Raw genomic sequence first — 22,651 nt, forward strand, 5'->3', positions numbered from 1 at the left:
TCCAAGTATGGTCTAAGCTCAGACATGCCTAATCCTACCCTCACCTGCTGGTCTTTCTCCACCCACTCTGGTAGACATAATCTCTTGGAAGTTCTATGGCCCTGACCCACCACCTGAGAAACCTGAATACTTATCCAGGCGACCCTAGGGGAAGCTTGCATTCTCCCTATACTACCATAGTTGATGCTCTCTTGAAATTGCCACTTCCAGGCTGGAGGCTGACCAATACCAGCACATTACACAAAACCACAACCAAGGACCCTCACAGAGTCCACTTCGCTCCCCTGCTACCTCCACCAGAACAGGTGCTGGTACCCACGGCTGCGAGACCTGAAGATGGATCAAAAAATAATAGATGTTGGCATGGATGTGATAAAAAAGGGAACACTTTTACACTGTTGGTGGGAATGTCAACTAGTAAAACCACTATGAAAAACAATGTGGAGATTCCTTAAAGAACTACAAGTAAGTCTACCGATTGATCCAGCAATCCCACTTCTGGGTATCTACCAAGAGGAAAAGAAGTCATTATATGAAAAAGATACTTGCACACACATGTTTATAGCAGCACAATTCACAATTGTGAAAATATGGAACAAGCCCAAGTGCCTATCAATCAATGAGTGGATTAAAAAAGTTATAAACATACACACACACACACACACACACACACACACACACACACCTTGGAATACTACTAACCCATAAAACGAAATGAAATAACGACATTTGCAGCAACCTGGATGGAGTTGGAGACCATCATTCTAAGTGAAGTAGCTCAGGAATTGAAAAATCAAACATCATATGTTCTCACTCATAAGTGGGAGCTAAGCTATGAAGGCACAAAGGCATAAGAATGATACAATGGCTTTTGGGGACTCGGGAAAGGGTGGGATGGGGTTGAGGGATAAAAGACTACACATTGAGTACAGTGTACACTGCTCAGGTGATGAGTCCACCAAAATCGCAGAAATCACCATTAAAGAACTTATACATGTAACCAAACACCACCTGTTTCCCACAAACCTATTGAAATAAAGATAATAAAAAATAAAAAATATTTAAAAAGAAAATTAACCCATTAGTTTCCTTCACTTGAAAATGGAGCAAGCTGGACAGACACCATTTTTGTTTTCAATTGTCTCTCAGGTATGTGCTTTCCAAAGATCTTTGATAATAAAAATTGACACTATATTTCAGCCCCGTTTCTCACCTGTATTATTAATGATTAATAGGCTGGTAAGAGGCGTCTTCGGGATTTGTTCCAGAGAAAGGAAATACATACTGGGTGAAAACTCCCAACAATGAGTTTCACGAAATGCTTTATACATTATCTTTTCTAGAATGATGGGGATAAAAGCAACTCCAAGTACTAGTGACCTAAGTAAAACAAAATTATAACATGAGTCTGAAGCAATTTTCCTCTGATTATTTAAGTCACAAAGATGCTATATAAGTGCTAACTATGGAAATTCCACATGCATGTGTGGTGTTTAGTTAGATAAAATGAAACATACAGTGACAGTAATCTGAGAATTGGCACAAAAAAATTACATAATTTGTATCACATTGGAAGATATTCAAGGGTAACAGAGCATCAAGAGAAAAGGTGGAACCCAGGGATAATCCTCTGTCAGTATGCTGGTTTACCAGGACAACACAGGAAATGATTTTATGAGATAACAGGGGCCTCAAACTGCCTGCTTGGGTACTTTTGATGAGAAAGAAGCCCTATTTTACACTGCAGCCTCAAGCTTGCTATGTGCACAATTGCAAGTAAAATTTTAACTTTCTTCAATTGTTAGTTTACAAATATTTTAATTTTCATGAAACTAAATGCAACATTTAAAACACTATTTTTATATCTAGAAGTCATCCCACCAATTCAAACTGCAAGTGAAATGTTTCCAAGCAATCTTTGTTTCTCTAATAAGCATATGAGTCCACTCTGCAATGACTACTTTCCCATCAGACTTGAGACTCTACCTTCTTCTCCCTATCAGCCTTATAGTTCATAGGAAAAAAAAAAAAAGGAATAGGACAGAAACTCCTTCATCTTATTGCTGCCAAAAGAAAAGAAAACATCCACAGATTCAGTCATCCTCTCATTCTTTTATTCTGTTGAAGTACATAATAGATCTTTGCTCCTAACAAAGAGGTCAGTCCTTGTCAATACTGTAATGAATCCAAACTCTCCACCCTCCGTGTATCTCTCATTCATTATAAAATCAACTTTCCTCTCGACTTCACATTGCCTTTTAGCTTCTGCTCTTTCTACTCCCCTCCATAGTCAAGCACCACAAAAGAGTTGCCTACTTTCAGACCTCTTGATAAAACCTTTAATAACTTCCCTTTTGCCAAATTCAATGGATGCTTTTGTTTCTCAACTGCTATTAGCCTTCCATATTTTCTAATCTTGGCTCAAATGTAACAATTTCAATAAGACCAATGCCAACAAACCTATTTAGAATTGTAATGTACCTCTAACTCCTGTCATCCCTTCCTATCCCCTTTTCTACTCTATTTTGTATAACCTGGCATATAAGTTATTTAGTTTTATATTCAGTATTTTTCATCTTTTCCACCCAACCAGATGTAAACACCATGAGAGTAGAAATCTGTGCCATTTGTATTCACTAATACAACCAAACTCCTAGAACAATGCCTAGTATACCATAGCAGGCTTCAATAAAGATTTGTGATATAATTGAACAAGTTTAAAGGCCTTATCAATTTTGTTCACTACAGCAGTAAAACTGTGCCCCAAAGAGTTAAAGAAACCAATGACTAGCAGAAATCATTGAGTTCGTAGGGTGCCAGATTGAAAGAAGAAAAAAAAAACAAGAAACAATTTGCTGAAACACTGAAACTCCCTCAGCTTGTAAGATAATAAAACTGGCTGAAATCCGCTGGAACCAATATGGCCAATTACAGTCTGTCCAAAATCATCCTGCTGACTTCACAGTCTGAATTTCCACCATATATTTCATACCAATTGCACTTGAATTTGCACAAGGGATACATGAGGAGGCACGAAGAGATATCTGTGCATGCCTGAGGACTTTCCAGACCTCTCCTTTTCTTCTATCATGCTTAATTCCAGAATTCACTCTCTAAACCTTTTCTAATAAAATTATTGCCTTAAAGTCAGCACAGGGAGACAGATTTGAGCTGACTTCCTGTCTCCTTGTGAGTCAACTTGCAATAAAAATCTTTTCTCAAAAATCCAGTGTCATAGTATTGACTTCTAGCACATGAGGCAGTGACATTTTCCTCAGTAACAGCAGGATAGGTAAAGATATTTAAAAACTGTTAAATGAATGAATAAATTAATGTATTTATTTTCTTAATATTTGAATGTTTTTTCATATATTGACGAAATAGATATAATCTGATACTCACAAACACAAAAGAACTCTCCTTTCACGCCTTAACTTTAAGAAGCGAAGTGTTGCCACCGCATAGATTTGTCGTCTCCAGAGAGTTGCACTACTGACAGCCTTTCTTGTTTCAGGAAGAGAACAAAGAACCTGTTCCATTTTAGACTCATTTCCAGTATTTCTTGTCACATGTATTTTCTTTCGTTTCCCAATGTCAAAATCTACAATCATGTAATAAAACATTTTAATAGGCTATGTTATCTGCACTTTCTCTTTAAAAACTTTGAAAATGATGTTTGACTATTTGAAACAGCACTTCTAACAAGTTCAGCTACTGATATCCACAATCAAAATTTACATTAAAAATCTTTCCTTCAAACATATGTAATGGATTCAATTCCAATGAGACAGTAAATTAATTTTTGAGGATGATTGAGGCTTCCTAACAAGCATTTATTCTTTCATACCAATAACAGCAGCTCTTCACTAAGGGATACTTTTGCAGAGCAAGTTTTATGCGGAAGCACAAAGACAAATTTATGTAGCTGAGTTTCCACAAGGCCTCCTCTGCCATCTGGAATTTCCCCTACAGGATTAGTTCAACACTGATGATTGACATCTCAGTAATGAGTTCAAGACATTGTGCTTTCAAACGATGGAAAGTCCACGGAAAGTCCTCCTGTTTGAGTCCCACATACATCACACTTTAACTGTACAATTTTGGCTAATGACATAACTTCAAATATCAGTTTTCTCATGGGCAGCTTGATGTTATTATGGGAATTAAAAACAATATAATTCAAGAACTGAGCACAATGGCTGGTATATAGTAGTCTCCTAAATTCTTTTTTTTTTTCCTTTCCAATTTTTATTTTCGGTGCAGGCTTGTTACATGGGTAAACTGTGTGTCATGGGGATTTGGAGGTTTGGTGTACAGACAATTTTGTCATCCAGGTAATCAGCATAATACCCACGAGGTCATTTTTCAATTCTCATCCTCCACACTTAAGTAGGCCCTGGTGTCTGTTTTTCTCTTCTTCGCATTCGTGTGTACGCAATGTTTACTTCTCACTTATAAGTGAGAACATATGGTATCTGGTTTTCTGTTCCTGTGTTAATTTCTTTAGGATAATGGCTTCCCAGCTTACTCCATGTTGCTGCACAGGACATGAGCACATTCTTTATGGTTGCGTGGTATTACATAGTGTACATGTAACACATTTTCTTTCTTTTTTTTTTTTTTCTTTGAGACAGAGTCTGGCTCTGTCGCCCAGGCTGGAGTGCAGTGACCGGATCTCAGCTCACTGCAAGCTCCGCCTCCCGGGTTCACGCCGTTCTCCTGCCTCAGCCTCCCGAGTAGCTGGGACTATAGGCGCCCGGCTAGTTTTTTTTGTATTTTTTAGTAGAGACGGGGTTTCACCGTGTTAGCCAGGATGGTCTCGATCTCCTGACCTCGTGATCTGCCCGTCTGGGCCTCCCAAAGTGCTGGGATTACAGGCTTGAGCCACCGTGCCCCGCCAACACATTTTCTTTATCCAGTCCACCACTGATGGGCATCTAGGTTGATTCCATGTCTTTGCTATTGTGAATAGTGCTGCAATGAACATATCTGCATATATCTTTATGGTAGAATAATTTATATACCTTTGGCTATATCCTCAGTAATGGGATTGCTGGGTCGAATGATAGTTCTATTTAAAGGTCTTTGAGAAATCTCCAGACTGCTTTCTGCAGTGGCTGAACTAATTTACATTCCCACCAACAGAGCATAATCATTCCCTTTCCTCCACAACCTCACTAGCATTTATTTTTTTGCTTTTTAATAACAACCATTTTGACTGGTGTGAGATGGTGTCTTGTGGTTTTGATCTGCATTTCCCTATTCATTCATGATATGGAGCATTTTTTCATATGCTTGTTGGTTGCATGTATGTATTCTTCTGAGAAGTATCTGTTCATGTCCTTTGTCCATTTTTTAATGGGGTTGTTTTTGGCTTGTTGATTTGTTTAAGCTCCTTACAGATTCTGAATATTATACCTTTGTTGGATGCATAGTTTGCAAATAATTTCTCCCATTCTGTAAGTTGTCTGTTTGCTCTGTTGATAGTTTCTTTTGCTGTGCAGATGCTCTTTAGTTTAATTAGGACTCACTTGTCAATTTTTCTTTTTGTTACAATTGCTTTTGGAGTCTTCATCATGAAGTCTTTGCTAGAACCAGTGTCCAGAATGGTATTTTGTAGGTTTTCTTCTCAGGTTTTTATAGTCTTAGGTTTTACATTTAAGTATTTAATCCATCTTGAGTTTATTTCTGTATAGGGTGAAAGGTAGGGCTCTGGTTTCAATCTTCTGCCTGTGGTTAGCCAGTTATCCCAGCACCATTTATTGAACAGGAAGTCATTTCCCCATTGTTTGTTTTTACTGGCTTTGTTGAATATCAGATGATTGTAGGTGTGTGACTTTATTGCTGTGTTCTCTAACTTGTTCCATTGGTCTATGTATAGTAGCCTCCTAATTCTTCTAATTATTATTACAAAGTAAACTAAGGAAATAACATTTTATTACTTCTTGTTAATACATTAATTATAATTAGTTTATTAGCTAATTAAGAGCACATTTTTATAAGGAATGGCACGTAAGAGGCAGTATCAGAACTCATCACTATAGCAGAGAGTTTTGATGATAAGGAAGAAGTGGTCATTGCAAAGAGATGCGTCTGTCACTGACATGGAAAGCAGACAGATGTTGGAAAGCAATTTGCCTAGCACCAAGACTGATTATATTCGATACAAAATGATTATAATACTTTTAAAAGTGGACAGTGCTATTTTCTGTCTAATGCATATTATAGGTAGAAATCCACATAAAAATCTACAAACATGAATTAGAATATCATCTTTTTCTCTTCTCTTTTTTTTTTTCTTAATTTTCTGCTAGACACACATTTTTATACCTGGTTCATCGATTGCTGATTTTCCTTCTAGGTTCAAGAATACTTCATTCAGAGTTGTCATTGAAACACCATAATTCCTTATGCCCTGGTCAGAACACTTATCAAGGTCACTGTAAAGATCTAAAAGGCCAATAATAATAAGTCAATGCAATTAAAAGTATCAATGAGTACATTAAAATACTAATGTCTAAATGTTACTCAAAAAAGATGTCTACAAATGTTTTCATATTAAAGCAATCACAATAATCCAAGGAAACCTTTTCTATAAGCTTTAGAACTCGATTTATAGAACAACAGAAAATGCAGTCAGCATAATCATGAACACTTGCATATATTCTATGTGATTACACAGTAAGTTACCTGGAAATCTGTTCGTTTTTTCCAAAGGCAAACTATATACAAGCTTTTCTTCACTTTCTGTTGTTAACTTGGCATCAGGAATGTGCTGTTTAATAAGGGATGTGATTTTCTCTGTGTCACACATTTCATTCCTGTGTAAACTATTATTTCAAAAGAGCCATAAGTCTCTTGAATTCTTTTCCAACACCACTACTCATGAAAAGATAGTTTTTTATTAAACAGTTTATATGTATTACAGGCATATTCTACTTAACTGTAGTAATTGTTTCCTGCAAATCACATACTCCACTTCAAATTGCTAATTCAACTTCAAAGTGCTAATTGGTAGCCTATTTTGCATTATTTTAAATGGAAAAATCACAGTACATATCAACACCAATTCCTCTAAATGTAATTAAAGCAGTGACATTTTAGCATACATACACACATACACAAACACACACATATATACACATATATATACATATATAAAACTATCACAATTGTGCTATATGTGTGATATACATAAAAAAATCATGATAGGATATAAAATACATGAAACACTGCTTCTTAATAAATGGAAAATTAATAAGGTTTTTAATAAACAGTTGTTTTCTATGCAGTAAGTGGTTTCTCTTAATGTCAACAACTTCTATTTGCAGAGCTTATTTGTGAGTATTTGATGCTTTCTAAAATGTTCCCATGTGATATTCTGCCATTCTATCAATGAGATTTGGAATATAACTACAGAATTTTAGTGCAAAGTGTTTTGCTAAAATTAATCAATGGCTTATTGAGGACATAAAGATAATTTTTTCTATATAAATATTGGCTTAAAAATGTTGTACAGACTGGGCACGGTGGCTCCGCTTGTAATCCCAGCACTTTGGGAGGCCGAGGCAGGTGGATCACGAGGTCAGGAGATCGAAACCATCCTGGCCAACAGGGTGAAACCCCGTCTCTACTAAAAATACAAAAAATTAGCTGGGTGTGGTGGTGCATGCCTGTAATCCCAACTATTCAGGAAGTTGAGGCAGGAGAATCCCTTGAACCAGGGAGTCGGAGGTTGCAGCCACTGCACTGCAGCCTGGCGACAGAGCGAGACTCCGTCCTCAAAAAAAAAAAAAAACAAAAACATTGTTTTGAGAAGTATACTTTGTTTTTTAATTAGCATGCTTAAAACCAAGAGATAACCAACAAAGGAAATGTTAATGAGGGAGACATTTTGGGCTGTTTATTGCAAAACAATTTCTACCAAAAGTTAACTTGCCTTTCTTACATTTCTAAAGGCTTCTATAAAATGTTACCCTCATATTAATATGCTCATTTAGAAATAACCACACCTAGAATACATACCTTAAATGATATCCAATACCCCACTTTCGCTTCAGAAACAAAGATGATCCTGCACATTTCAACTTCCCTTTAGACAGAAATACCTTCCTATCTGAGCAGAAAGGAAGATTCAAAAAATTATGTGAAGAAAATTCCTTACATGGTATATTCTCTACTTTGGATACCAAAACACTGAATGAAATTTGCAAGATCAATACAACTGTAATGTCATTAAGCCCCTGGGTGCAGTATCATTTCTAATCCCCATGCCTATTGTGAAACAGGCCTCAGAAATTCACTGCATTCCCCATAGCTAATCAAGTGCCACAAAACTTTCCAAGGATGGCCTGATTCTTCGCCTCTTCCTTTGTCTACATACTTTGCTATGTAACTCGGCAGGGTTACACCCCATGTGACTTGTTGTAGTCAATGACATGTGGAGGCTTGAAATGGGCTCCTGCAAATAAACTGCAAACAAGATTTTCTTCTTTTGAAAACAGGCTATTAAAAATAACTCTCATGTTAAATCTTTAAATAACTAGTTGGAATAAAGAAGCCAAGAATCACCAGCCAAGATGTCAGCCTCATCCATGAATTGGGTACTGAAGAGGATAACCCGGTCTACTTTATGCTCCTTCAGGAGGCTCCACACTCGGTGCCTCGAAAAGGGATCCAATCCAGCAGTTGGTTCATCTAGTAGCAAAACCTACAGAGGAGGAAACATATGAAAGCATCTTCCTCTTCACAGTGAGGATCTTCAGAAAGCACCATGAAAACTAGTATGATTTCTAGACTCAAATACAGTCCTCCACCAGATCCCTAATGTCAGGCCTCTGAGCCCAAGCCAAGCCATCGCATCCCCTGTGACTTGCACGTATATACACCCAGATGGCCTGAAATAACTGAAGAATCACAAAAGAAGTGAAAATGCCCTGCCCTGCCTTAACTGATGACATTCCACCACAAAAGAATTGAAAATGGCCGGTCCTTGCCTTAAGTGATGATATTACCTTGTGAAAGTCCTTTTCCTGGCTCATCCTGGCTCAAAAAGCTCCCCCACTGAGCACCTTGTGACCCCCTACTCCTGCCCACCAGAGAACAACCCCCCTTTGACTGTAATTTTCCTTTACCTACCCAAATCCTATAAAACGGCCCCACCCTTATCTCCCTTCACTGACTCTCTTTTCAGACTCAGCCTGCCTGCACCCAGGTGATTAAAAAGCTTTATTGCTCACACAAAGCCTGTTTGGTGGTCTCTTCACACGGACACCTAACAAGCTTGACTGGTACTTTATTATAAATTTTCCCTCACATTTGGTAACTACAGTAGAAGTTGGACTTTAATAATAGTTGCATATCCTCCAATCTAAATTAATTATAAAAATACATTTTTTCTCTCACCTGAGGATCTCCTAAGATGGCAATCCCTAATGTTAGCTTTCTCTTCTGTCCACCACTTAATTTTTTAGCAATAATGTCTTGAATGCTTTGCATATCTAATTCCATTATAATTCTTTTTACCTATCAAAAAAAACTCTGTGTTAGCAATACCAAATATTTTACTTTAAGCAGTTTTTACTCTCTAAAAATGAAAAGAATTTATTGTAGAACTTCACTGATTAAGCTTTACCTATCAAAGAGTAAAGTAATAGCTGAACAAAAAAAATATAGTCAAAAGTAAATTATTTCCAAAGCCATCAATTTTAATGTGTTCCTCTACCTCTTGTTCCACTTCCTTTGGCTGAATCCCTTTTATTTTAGCAAATACCCTGAGGTTTTCTCTCACAGTGAGGAAGTCAAATTGAAAATTGAACTGTGGACAAAATCCAATGTTCTGTCTCATTTCTTCCATGTCAGTTATTTCAGAGAGTTGGGTATTATAAATAGTGGTTGATCCTATAAATAGAAAATTAAAAGGCTTTACTGCCAGAATGCTAATTCTATGCAGTGATAATATATGTCAGTATTTAGATTTTGTTCAAAAAACTTGTTTTTATTAAAGAAACTTCACATTTTCCAATTGCATAATTAATACATTGAATAATTCAGATTACTCTTAACGTAAATATCTGTGTCCACAGCAATGGACTTGACATGGAATGTCAAGTAATAGTGGAATATAGATACAAATGTTTTCATGAATTTATGTACATATGAGATAAATATTTCCTGTTCTAAATTATTCAATTGTGTAACAAGTCCAATATACAGAAATAATTTTTACACAATCAAATCAATTTACAACTTGCTTTTTCAGCCAACTTACTTTGTAAAACTATTTTCTCACCTTCTGTAGAAACAGACAATCCACTAAGAATGTTTAGCAGTGTTGATTTACCAGCTCCATTATGCCCAAGTATTGCAGTGATCTGTCCTTCATATATGTCAAAAAATATGCCTGTTTTAGAATAAAATGTGGAAATTAGATTTTGGATTATATGCAGATGGAATGGACCTTAAAATTGGAAAAGTAAAATATATGTCAGCATTTCATTTCATTGGTATCTTAATACATCCCCTATTAAATTATACATTGAATTGTATAAGTGATGTATTCATGAAGACAAAGCTTCAATTTGTCTGAGAAATTGGATCAAGACTGGGAATATAAATTCCTACCTTCTTGCTTCCTTCAAATCCTTTGAATGTCAAATAATCTGTACATTTAATATTTAATAAAGCAAAGACTACTAGGAATAAAAACAAAACAGTTTATTTGCTTCCTAGGCAAAGGAAAGCAGTGTGGCTTAAGAAGAAATTGTCTCCCTGAGGTTTGCAGAGCTAGAAACAGAAAGTCTGGGTGTAGAGAAAAGGGGGTGAGTTTATTTCATATTTGGAGGGAGGTAGAATTGGTAAGGAGAACATTGGTGAACTATCTCCTGGTACTGGTCATCATTCTGCTTTATATCACAAAAGTATGGACATGATATTTAGAAATATCTACTGGGATCTAAGACATGTCACAGGCATTTTCACATATATGTGCCTAAGGCTTGACAACTTTTTCTTTAATGTTTGAAAACTTAGCTCCATCAGAAAACAAGAATTCAGTTAGCATGCCATAAATTTTAGGAGATTCTCTGAAGACAGAAAACAGAGGGAATAAGATTGTCAGAGAGTCAAAAATCAGGCAAACCACAGCCCAAAATAGACAATGAAGAGTTCTATGAAAGTAAAACCAATTTCACTGATACTTCAAGCTTAGTTTGAGAAAGTCAGGTCAAAGATTATAAACCGGTATAAACCGTGCATTCCTATTTTTGAAAAAATATTTTATATATAAATGTAAGAAAAAAGATAATATATTATTGGTGATTATCCTTCATGGTAGAAACATATTTTTAATTTTTTTATCTTCTCCATATTTATTCTCTAATGTTCCACAATAATTATTTATATTTTCAGATCACAAAAATGTCTTTGTGTTTTAATTTAAAACATTATCAAGCAATGAAGTTTTTCTTTTTACCTTGCAATGCTTCTACTTTTCCAGTCTTTCCATTATATTCTTTTTTAACATTTCTGATTCTGAAAGAAGATGAAGTAATTTGGAGGTAAATGCATTTTCTAATATTAATAACACAGATTACAGTTCATAACTAAGTCTGACCTTCACAGTAAAGAGTATCACTCTCAATGGGATCTAAGGAGGGCAGTAGAAAAAGCCCTCCCCTCACCACTCCCAAAAGAGATTTACACAGACCTGCTAATACTCTTATAAAACTTGGCATTTCATATATTCCAGCTATTTCTCTAAGTTATCAAATGAATAAGGGAAAGCTAAAATTGAAAAAAAAAAGAGAAGAAGGCAAGAAGGGAGAGAAAGAAAAAAGGGAGAGAGGCTTTCCCTCAATCTTGAAACCCTCTCAATCATTATCTTTCACAGGCAAATTCGTTGAAATAATAATCTTTACTCCCTATTTCCATTTCTTTATCCCACATTTATTTCCCAGCCTAAGACAATAGAGCTTCTCACCTTACCACTCCACAAAAAACTATTCACAGTGAAATTCATCAATGACCATTCTAGTTATCAAATCTAATGAACACTTTTTAGTCCTTATTTGATATCCCTTATCACTGTTTTAAACTATTACTCACTCTTTTCATAAGTCTCTACTTCCCTGGCTTCTACACTTTGGCTTCCACATCTTCCTCTTACTATTCCATTTTGGCATACTTTATGGACTCCTTAAATTGGATTCTATACTTGACCAACTATTTTTCTTATTCTCAAACCTTTGCCATACAATCTTACCCACTCTCGTGGCTTCAACTGCTACCTAAATTCTAATGATTCCCAAATTTGTGTTTTAGAGATTTCTTCAAAGTTTCAGATATTCTGCTTTTTACTATATATCTGCACTTGGATATCAAACTAAATGCATTATATTTTCCTCTAAACCGGCCCACTGCCATTCTCTATCTCAGTTAGCATTTCTACTGTCTACCCAGGAACTCAAGCTAACAGCCTGAGAGGCATCCTTAACTCTCTCTCTCCCTTTTTCACCCCATCCTGTGACCTACAAAATTATTACAATTTAACTTCAAGAACTTAGGAATTTAACTTTATAAATCTATTTGAATTTACCTCTTTACCACTTTTCTTTTACCTTCTTGCCCAGGCTCTTTTCATCTTTCACCTCAACCAGGGCTATGACCTCTGTGCTGGATTTTTAATTATCCCTTTTCTATCAGCAACAATCTCTTTTCTTCTGCAATGCAGAGGACATACCAGGGACTAGATTTCACAGAACCCTCTTTTCAGTATCAGATTTTGCTAATGAGAAGGACGTGGGCAAGATTTGGAGAGCAGAAATGAAGCAAGGTCATTATTCTCGGTTCAGGTGAGCCAAGCGCATATTTGCAGGCTTGAGGTTTGCAGCAGCTTCTCAGATTTCTTGACAAGTACTGCTTTGCTACTGCAGATTAAGATAACTGGTGAGAGATTTCCCAGAAAATCCCTGACATTTGCAGCAGTAATACTAGCAAACTTCTTGAAAAACACCCATTTCTGTGCATCAGGGTAAGGTCCTCGGTGGCTATTTCCCGACTTTCTGGCTGTAACTTAACCTTCTCTCCTCTAACTCTTGTATATTTGTGAATCCCTAGTCCCTGTATTAAACCACTTTACTCCCACAATATTTTCAGCAACTCACTTTTCCTGACCAGACCTAGACTGATAAAATACCCTACATATTTCCATTTCTCCAGTTGAATCACCCTCAAATCCATTCTTCATAAAGCTGCCAAAGTGATCTATCAAAGTTCTGGTTACCTAATTTGCCTCCTTAAAAATCATTCAGTGATTCCCCACACTATACAGAATAGCCTACTCTCCTTACCTTGGCAAGCAAAATCTTCCATGATCTGATTTGGTCCCTACCTCTTAAAGTTTACCTCTCTCTTTTCTTGTACTTTAAGGTCAGAAATGTCAGTTCCTTGTGTTCCCTAGACATACACACTGTCTCTTGCTCTACTAGGTGGCTTATGCCATATCCCATGTATGGAAGGACCTTCACATACCCCACCATACTTTATATGACCAAGATCTTTCTCTTTCACAAGACTCACCTTAAGAGTCACCTCCTTTTGACTTTCCCCATTACACTACACTGGGTTGGATGATCCTTCTTTATTTCTTTTAATTATCTGTGTCCATCTCTACTACTTCTTTTATCAGTTATCTATTTTAGTATCTATTTCCCTAGACTCTGCACTTCCTGAGGTTAAAGACTATCATTAATCTCTGTATCCTAATTCTAGCAGAGGGGTTGATTAATGATGAATAAATTAACAAAGTAATTAATTTGTCAGCAGGAACAGTCTGGTCCAGAATGATCAAAGAGTTGCTAGTTTCAGGTATGTTAGGCCACTTCCTATAGGATGTTCCCTGTATCTCTAGGTACAGACAGGGGGAAAATCAAGGTAGATGACACTGTATGCAGGTTTAGACAGGCTAGAACTGTCACATTTACCTGAAAATATACTCAATTCACATTAACGCCACAAGGGCAAATTAGACCTAAGACCACTGAATAGGATGGCTAACATCAACCACTTAGGAGACCCAAATAACCTCTCTTCACACCATACAACCACACCATCTCCATTGTTCACTGGATGAATATGGATCAAACTCATGATCCTGGGCATTTATTGAACCATGCCCTAAAAGATGAGCTTTTGGCCTGACAAAGGAGGAAATAATATAATTTAGTCCTAATTTAATTTGTTATGTGCAACAATACTAAGTTTTCTGTTGTCAATGTAATTACTATAAGAATTAATAGGCTGGCCAGGTGCAGTGGCTCAAGCTTATAATCCCAGCACTTTGGGAGGCCGAGATGGGCAGATCACGAGGTCAGGAGATTGAGACCATCCTGGCTAACCCGGTGAAACCCCGTCTCTACTGAAAAATACAAAAAAACTAGCCGGGCGAGGTGGCGGGCGCCTGTAGTCCCAGCTACTCGGGAGGCTGAGGCAGGAGAATGGTGTAAACCCGGAAGGCAGAGCTTGCAGTGAACTGAGATCCGGCCACTGCACTCCAGTCTGGGCGACAGAGCGAAACTCCGTCTCAAAAAAAAAAAAAAAAAAAATTAATAGCAAAGAAAGTGATAAACTATAGCTACAGAATAACTGTAAAAGTCTTCATGCAGGAGATAGGACTTGAAAGACTACTAAAAATTATAGAATTTGAGAAATTTCCTCAACTCCAGGGAATAGAGAACTTTCACCTTGATCTTTTCATGTTAGGTTATAGTATTCTCCTTCTCCTGTTGTCTCCTTCCTCATTTCCCACTGCTCCCAGATACTTTCATCAATCACCTACATATCTGTTTCAAAATAAGGTGAATTGATATTGGTCTAACTGATTTAGTATATTTGGGATATTCCTAATAGCTAATATTTATTGAATACCTAGCAATGAGCCATGTAAAAGCTTTACATGTGATAGCTCATTGACTTTTTATGACAAATTGTGTATTATTGTTTTTTTTTTTTTTGAGACGGAGTCTTGCTCTGTTGCCCAGGCTGGAGTGCAGTGGCACCATCTCGGCTCACTGCAAGCTCTGCCTCCCGGGTTCAGGCCATTCTCCTGCCTCAGCCTCCCCAGTAGCTGGGACTACAGGCGCCCGCTACCACGCCCAGCTAATTTTTTTTTTTTTAATTTTTAGTAGAGACGGGGTTTCACCATGTTAGCCAGGATGGTCTCGATCTCCTGACCTCGTGATCCGCCCATCTCGGACTCCCAAAGTGCTGGGATTACAGGCGTGAGCCACCGTGCCCGACCGACAAATTGTGTATTACTGTTATGCTCATTTTTAAGATGAAGAAACTGATGCAAAGGGGAAAAGCCAGGATTCAAACCAGTTGGTTTAAATCTACAGACTATATCATAATCACTATGATCTACTGTCTCCTGAAAAAATACTTTTAAAAAGATACCTTTACATAAATAGAATGCCACTTAAGAATATTGCCCAAAAATCTTGAATAAAATAAGCAAACACCTAGGGAAGTATGCACTAAATTACAGCAGAATCTTTTACTGATAGTTCTCCCTGCATTATTTCTTATTTGTATACTTTCAGTCAATCAAACCAGTTTGAATGTACAACTAACATTTATGCAGTCCCTATAATGTAACAGGCATATACGTTTAATTATCTTATTGATTATTTATATTATTAAAGATGAAAGAGAGGCATTATATTCTATTTACTTATTTATTTATTTTTGAGACAGGGTCTGGGTCTGTTGCCCAGGCTGGAGTGCAAGTGGTACCATATCGGCTCAAACTCCATCTCTTGGGCTCAAGCCATCCTCCCACGATCAGCCTCCCCAGTAGCTGGGACTACAGGCATGCACCACCATGCCTGGCTAATTTTTGTATTTTTTGTAAAGACAGAGTTTCGTCATGTTGAGCTCAGGCTTGTCTCAAACTCCTGAGTTCAAGTGATCCGCCCACCTGGTCTACCAAAGTACTGGGATTACAAGTGTGAGCCACTGCACCTGGCCATATATTCTTAGAAATGAATGAAAAAGAAGCTTAGATAGTTCATATAGTTTAACTGAAAGTCACAAAGCTATTAAATTGTGAAGAGACCTTTTGACTTCGAAATTTCAGTCCCTATACTCCCTAAAGGAAGATAGCCTGTTTGAAACACATGTATAATATATACTTACATACTGCATATGTATACATATACATAACACAGATGTATGTGTGTGTTAGAAGACAAAGCAGAGAGGGAGTATAAGTGGTGGGAGATGATAAGATGGAAGACAGAAGATGAGAGACAAGAAAATGATAGGTCTCTCAAATTTTACTGTTGATAGTATCAACAGTATTTACTTTGAAAATGGTGAATGAGAGGAATTTAAGATGATGGCAGAGAATAAAAAAAAAGAAAAGAACACATCATCTGTATCAACATTTGACCTGCAGCTTCATTTATTAAGCTTTTACCTATAAGTGTACATAATTTCTTAGTTACCTTATGGCTTCTTTTCCATGGAATTCTGGAGAAACTGGTTCAAAAGAGTCATCAGAGGAATGCTCAGAATTTATTTCATTCTCAAAGATTTCATGATGAGTATTTTGATGTTTGGACCAAAAGGAAGACTTAAGGAAAAATAATGGAGAATCCCCATGGCCATCTTTATCTAATTAATAAAGATACAATTACATATTGCATCAATTAAACCACATCAATATAAAGGAACATCTGTCCTTTACTTGATATCAATTTTGAACTTAATTTATTATCTTGGGCATTTACATTTATAATGTTCAAAATAAACCATTACAGGTGCATTAAAGTTAAGACAGAGCTGTGGCTTTCAATAAGTTATCAGCTGTGACTGAGAAAAGTAAAAGCGCTCATGAGAGGGAATATAGTTCCAGCTGTAGGCAATCATATCAAACATCAAGAACGTCACTTTTTGGATTTCCAGACATTTGGATGCTAAAAAAAAAGAGATGTGTAAGCTGATCCTGACATAGCATATGCAGACATATTATTTTGATAATATAGAAAAAATATTGAAAATATTGAGCATATAATTCATGGTAAATTAAAAGAGACCTTTTTTCTGAGTCCTAAGAATACAACAAAAGCACAAAAATGAACATATTAAGAATGTAAAGGTAGACATATGGCTGGATAACTTTTGTCAAATAGGAAAAAGACACAGAAAGGAAGAAAATTAAAATTAAAGGATCATATGTAAGAAGCATGGGAAATATTTTTAATTCATTAGAAAAATTAAACACAGATTAAATTGTTTCTGCCATAAGTCTTCTTATGTTTTATTTTATATAAATTTTTTCAACCAGATACATAGATAATTCTTTGACTTTTTATGACCTGGAATTATACAGGGATCTGTGTCAAGAGATAGTTCATATCATTCCCCAGTAGAAGGGGCTCTACGTAAAATCAAGCAAAAATGGCTTGACAGTTAAATGAACTTATATCTATTAGAGTAGAAAATACAGGTGCAGATCTAAAGAAGGAAAGAGAATAATAGGAGATGGTGTTTTAATTATATATCCACAAAATAGGAATTTATTGGTGGTAAGAGGAGGAAATTTAAAAGATTTTTCAGAAACTATAGGATAATTAAAAGAATACAGAATTTTCACACATAATATTTTACTGCAAAAGAAGAGCTAAAGAAGAGACAGAATATATAAACTTCTCGATATATGAAAGAAAAAGATGTTGATGACATGTAGAAAAATGTATGGGAAAGAATGGACAAGTTATAGATAGAAATTCTTTGACAAGAGAAATGAAAATAGTATTGTGGTTTTAGAGATATTATGTGGGAGAGAAGAAATGTTCAAGAATGAAAATATGTAAGCACATCTAGAGTTGAACTAGCCAAAAAGAGAAATTATACTATAAAAAAACAAAGCAAAAATTTTAGAAGGGGAAACAAATTAAAATTCAAAAATGAATTCACTTTATTCATAGAAACCATAGTATTTTTAAAAACATATCAAAAATCAAACTAATGTTTTATATTCTTGTTTTGCTACTACTGTAGTTATTGCCTGTCCTCGTTAGTGCCTCACCTCTAGTAGCCAAAGCCAGAAACCAGTGAGCCAATCCTCATCTCTTTTCCCTCTCTCTCACTTCCCCCAACTTCTATAATTAACCACTAAATCAGATTATTTCTATTACCTAAGAATTTCGTGAGTCTGTTCTCCCCTCTACATTACGATGACATCTTAATTTGATCCTCTCAAACAGATTAGTATCCACCTGCTTTGAGCCCATTCTTCATGCAGCTGCCAGAGAGAGCTTCCTAAAATGCAAATCTCACCAGTGAAAGAGCATACATACACTACTACTTTAGTCTGTCTCCATTTTTGCACCAGTCATTCTAATGCTTTTGGATTTTTTGTACAAACAATATTTCAAGATACAAATATATTGTGTTAAGGATAGTTTAAAAGCCTATCTGTTATGCTATAACCATCACTGAAAAAATGAAATGATATTTTCACTACAAAATACAGATAGAGAAAACTATGATCTCACAATAGAGAAGACAACTTCAAATTAAAGAATTAAGGTATATAAATAAATTTCACATTCCTTCTCTTATCTGACAAGGTGAAAATTTTGTCAGAGATCATCACCAACACTTGAGTTGCCCAAGGGGACACAATCCAAAATTCTGTACATGCCATATCAAGTGAAAATTATGACCAGGCACCTATAGAGGGGCTTATTGGAGATAAGCCTCAGAATCTCAGGGATCTTCACATGCTATAGTGTCCTGTGCATAGCTGTTCACAAGCATGTGCATCTGGAAAAATCTCCCAGTAATTCTTACAAACTGGTTAATAATTTCTACATCACAGACTCCTACTATGCACCAACTCTGTCAAACAATTTTTAATTTCCCTTATGATATACTATTTCACATTGCTGAGCATACATGCTGTTGACTCTATGGCTGGATAACTGCTGTCAAATAGGAAAGGATACAGAAAGAAAGAAAATTAAAATGTATTGCTGAGCATACATGCTGTTGACAATATGGCTGTAGACAAAATGTGTTTTCAAGATTCTTTCAGATGATTTGTTTTTAAGACTCTTCTCCACAAGATAAACTTACTTACCCTCTAAATGCAATTTGAGGTGTTTCCTCCATGCCTTTTCTAATTTGACAACCCTAGAACTTACCCTCTCATGGAACCTTGTGGTATCCTCTCTTATTACACTTCTTAACACTACATTTAACTACTAATTTACATCAGTATTTCCAATGCTAACTGCAAAAGCCTTGAAGACTCAGACTGTTAACCCATCGTAGGCTTCAATAAGCAGTTACATTTTAAATGGATAAGTAGATTACATCTGATGTCTAATTGGTACAGATATCATTAGCAATTCTTGGCTTGTTTTGGTTCAGTAAAATAATTATAAATGTAAAAACATTTACATATAACCTGGTCTAAAAATAAAGATTTGAAAGATGCTTATAAAAATTTAGATTGACCAGGCATAGTGGCTCACACCTATAATCCCAGCACTTTGGGAGGCCAAGGCAGCTAAATGGCTTGAGGCCAGGAGTTTGAGACCAGACTGGATAAGATGAGCATTAGATCAGAGTTTCAAAGTTCTAGTCCAAATTCTGCTAAATGTGTTCTTGGCCAGTCATATAACTTCTCTAGATCACTGTTTTGGCACCTCTAAGATGTATCTTCTGGACTAAATAATGAACTAAAAGCTGATCATTAAAAGTATAGATTATACAAACAGGAATTGAAAGGAAAAAGTCAAATTCAATGTTCCCAGGTTTAAAGATTACCTGTGCTTCTGGGCAGTGGGGCTGGAGGAATATTGGAAAAGAAAAACAAGATGACTATGAATAAGTGAAGGACTTAAAGAAACATGAAAATGTTGCCTATTAAAATGCTAATTAAATTCTAGAGATGAGGAATTTGTGTTACCATATTAATTATCAAAAAGCTCTCAGTTGGATGTAAAACTTGTAATTCTAATCACAACAGAAGATCATGAAGGGGAACTGGTAAAAGCACAAATGTAATATCCCTAGAATTACCATAAGTCTGGAGTTTCTATCTTTATATCTAACTGTTATAATTGAGCTTCATAGTAGACGGGATTTGAGCATACAATGTCTGTGAATAAAGAACATTATTGTTCTTATTAAAGCTTAAAAACCCATCATCATGTTGTAGAAACTTACCTTATATTTAGGTCCTCCAGACATTAGATAGATACAAATGATACAGAAAATGTGATTCTAGAATAATACTTTTCTTTTAAACAAAACATTCTATGTAAAATTTGTCCCCTGACATGCTCAGAGGTATCATTTAAATGAAAAAAAAAAAAAAAAGAAGTTGGTATAGCAGACATCAACAAGGTGTGTAATGGGACTTCCTAGCACTTGTTCCCTAGCAGAAACGTTAACTTGAAACAACTATCCACTCAAAAATACCTTCACAAGTGCTAAGGAAACCAGATGACAAAGTACAGCACCTGAGTGTGGTACCTCAGAAATAAGAAAAGGTGCATTGAAGAGGGCAGAAAAGACAGTTTTACAAAACCTGTGTTACCCCTTCCCAACCTGTCAGGCAGCACAACGTGAAAAGAGATACCCACCACTTGAGGAAAAGAGAGATTGTTTCGTGTCTGTGCAAAAAGCATTTTAGTTTGATGTAGACTCTGTCTCACACCAGATAAAAATTGATCCCAACTTGCAAAGCTTCAACTTAAGATTTTTCAACTTTACAATGGGTTTATTGGGATGAAATCCGATCGTAAGTTGAGGAATATCTTTACAAAAATCAATTCAAAATGAAGTAAAGACTTACAAGTAAAACCCGAAACTGTAAAACTACTAGAAGGAAACGGGGGGTGGGGGTGGGGGGAGGAGGCGGAGCTTCATGACATTGGTCTGGGCGATGATTTTTTTTGGATAGGACCCCAGAAGCATGAACAACAAAACAAAAGTAGACACATGAGATTACATCAAACTAAAAAGCTTTTGCACAGCCAGGAAAGCAATCAACAGAGTAAATAGAAAATATTTGCAAATGATACATCTGATAAGAGGTAATATACAAAATATGCAGCAAACTCAATAGTAAGAAAAAAAAAACCCCAATTTGAAAATGAGCAAAGGACCTGAATAAACATTTCTGAAAAGAAGACTTACAAATGGCCAACAAGAATATGAAAAAGTACTCAACATCACTAATCATCAAGGAAATGCAAATTAAAACCACAATGTGATAGCACCTCACATCTGTTACAAAGGATGCTATGGAAAAGATGAAAGGTAAAAAGTGTTGGCAAGGATGTGGAGAAAAGGGAAGCCTTGCCACTGTTGGTGAAAATGTAAATTAGCATAACCATTATGAAAAACATGATGGAGGTTCCCAAAAAGGTAAAAATAGAACTACCATATGATTGAGCAATTACACTTCTGGTATACATCCTAAGGAAATGAAACCATTACGTTGAAGAGATATCTGCACTCCCATATTCATTGCAGCATTATTCGCAACAGTCAAGATATGAAAAAACAAACTGAATGTCCATCAAAGGATAAATGGAGAAATAAATTGTGGTTTATATATACAATAGAATACTATTTAGCTTGTAAAAGGAAGGAAATTTTGTCATTTGTGACAACATGCATGAATCTGGAGATACATCATGTTAAGTAAAATAAGCCAGATACAGAAATATAAATATCACATAATCTCACTTATATGTAGAATCTAAAATGTGGAACGAACTAAAATAGAGAATAGAATCTTGGCTACCAGGGCCTGGCAGGGGATGGGGAGAGGGCAGGGGTTGGAGAGGTTGGAAAGATGTTTGTTAGTCAAAGGATACAAAATTTTAGTTAGGTAGGAGGAATAAATTCAAGAGACCCATTGTACAACATGGTGACTATACTTAATAACAATGTATTTTGAAAACTGCTAAGAGAGTAGATTTTAATTGTTCTCACCACAAAAAATAAGTATATGAGGTAATGGATATGTTAATTAGTTAGATTTGGCTAAGTTCACAATGTATATTATTTCAAAACATCATGTGTACATGGTAAATATATCATGCTTTTGGCAATTAAATTAATTATTTTTAAAAAGGTTTTGTGGTCAATAAAGTATAGAGACGGTGAATTACTAATTAAATTTCATAAGAATATATTAGAAAAACATTATGTTTACTACAGAAAACCAAAAATTTAGTAAAGGGGAAATATGGAATATGGCACAGAATTGTAAAACAGAAAAAATTTTAACCTTGGCAATATACAGCTTATTTCTTCCTCTACCTACTATAAAGAATTCTAATTTTGTCTGCTAGGTTTGTGGGTTTTGGGGGCTAAAGAAAATTAATTTGATTTATATTATAAAGGGTAACGAATGATGGACAAAGACTAAAACAAGAGATTCCAAAAGGAAGAAAGCAATGAGAAAATAGAGCAGGGCCTAAACCAGTTAGTTGAACACTTTTAAGAATTCAGATGCCAGGCATAGTGGCTCACATTTGTAATCCTAGCACTTTAGGTGGCCAAGGTGGGAGGATCGCTTGAGGCCAGGAGTTTGAGACCAGACTGGGCAATACAGCAAGAC

At 36.0% G+C, this 22,651-nt stretch overlaps 1 protein-coding gene across 1 annotated transcript in view; it reads right to left on the minus strand.

Annotated features, from left to right (window-relative positions):
• ABCA10 (ATP-binding cassette, sub-family A (ABC1), member 10) overlaps positions 1-22,651 on the minus strand; it is a 92,795-nt gene that overhangs the window by 34,449 nt on the left and 35,695 nt on the right. Inside the window, exons 11-21 of the mRNA XM_011933821.1 lie at positions 16,506-16,674; positions 11,474-11,532; positions 10,292-10,402; positions 9,725-9,900; positions 9,406-9,525; positions 8,572-8,710; positions 8,026-8,116; positions 6,691-6,830; positions 6,331-6,450; positions 3,403-3,601; positions 1,214-1,380 (exon numbers count right to left, since the gene is read on the minus strand). Of these exons, the coding sequence (XP_011789211.1) occupies positions 1,214-1,380; positions 3,403-3,601; positions 6,331-6,450; positions 6,691-6,830; positions 8,026-8,116; positions 8,572-8,710; positions 9,406-9,525; positions 9,725-9,900; positions 10,292-10,402; positions 11,474-11,532; positions 16,506-16,674 (1,491 nt within the window). The remainder of the gene's footprint in view (positions 1-1,213; positions 1,381-3,402; positions 3,602-6,330; positions 6,451-6,690; positions 6,831-8,025; positions 8,117-8,571; positions 8,711-9,405; positions 9,526-9,724; positions 9,901-10,291; positions 10,403-11,473; positions 11,533-16,505; positions 16,675-22,651) is intronic.

Source organism: Colobus angolensis, unplaced genomic scaffold, assembly GCF_000951035.1.
Source record: "Colobus angolensis palliatus isolate OR3802 unplaced genomic scaffold, Cang.pa_1.0 Scaffold1, whole genome shotgun sequence".
NCBI classification, from domain to species: Eukaryota; Metazoa; Chordata; class Mammalia; order Primates; family Cercopithecidae; genus Colobus; species Colobus angolensis.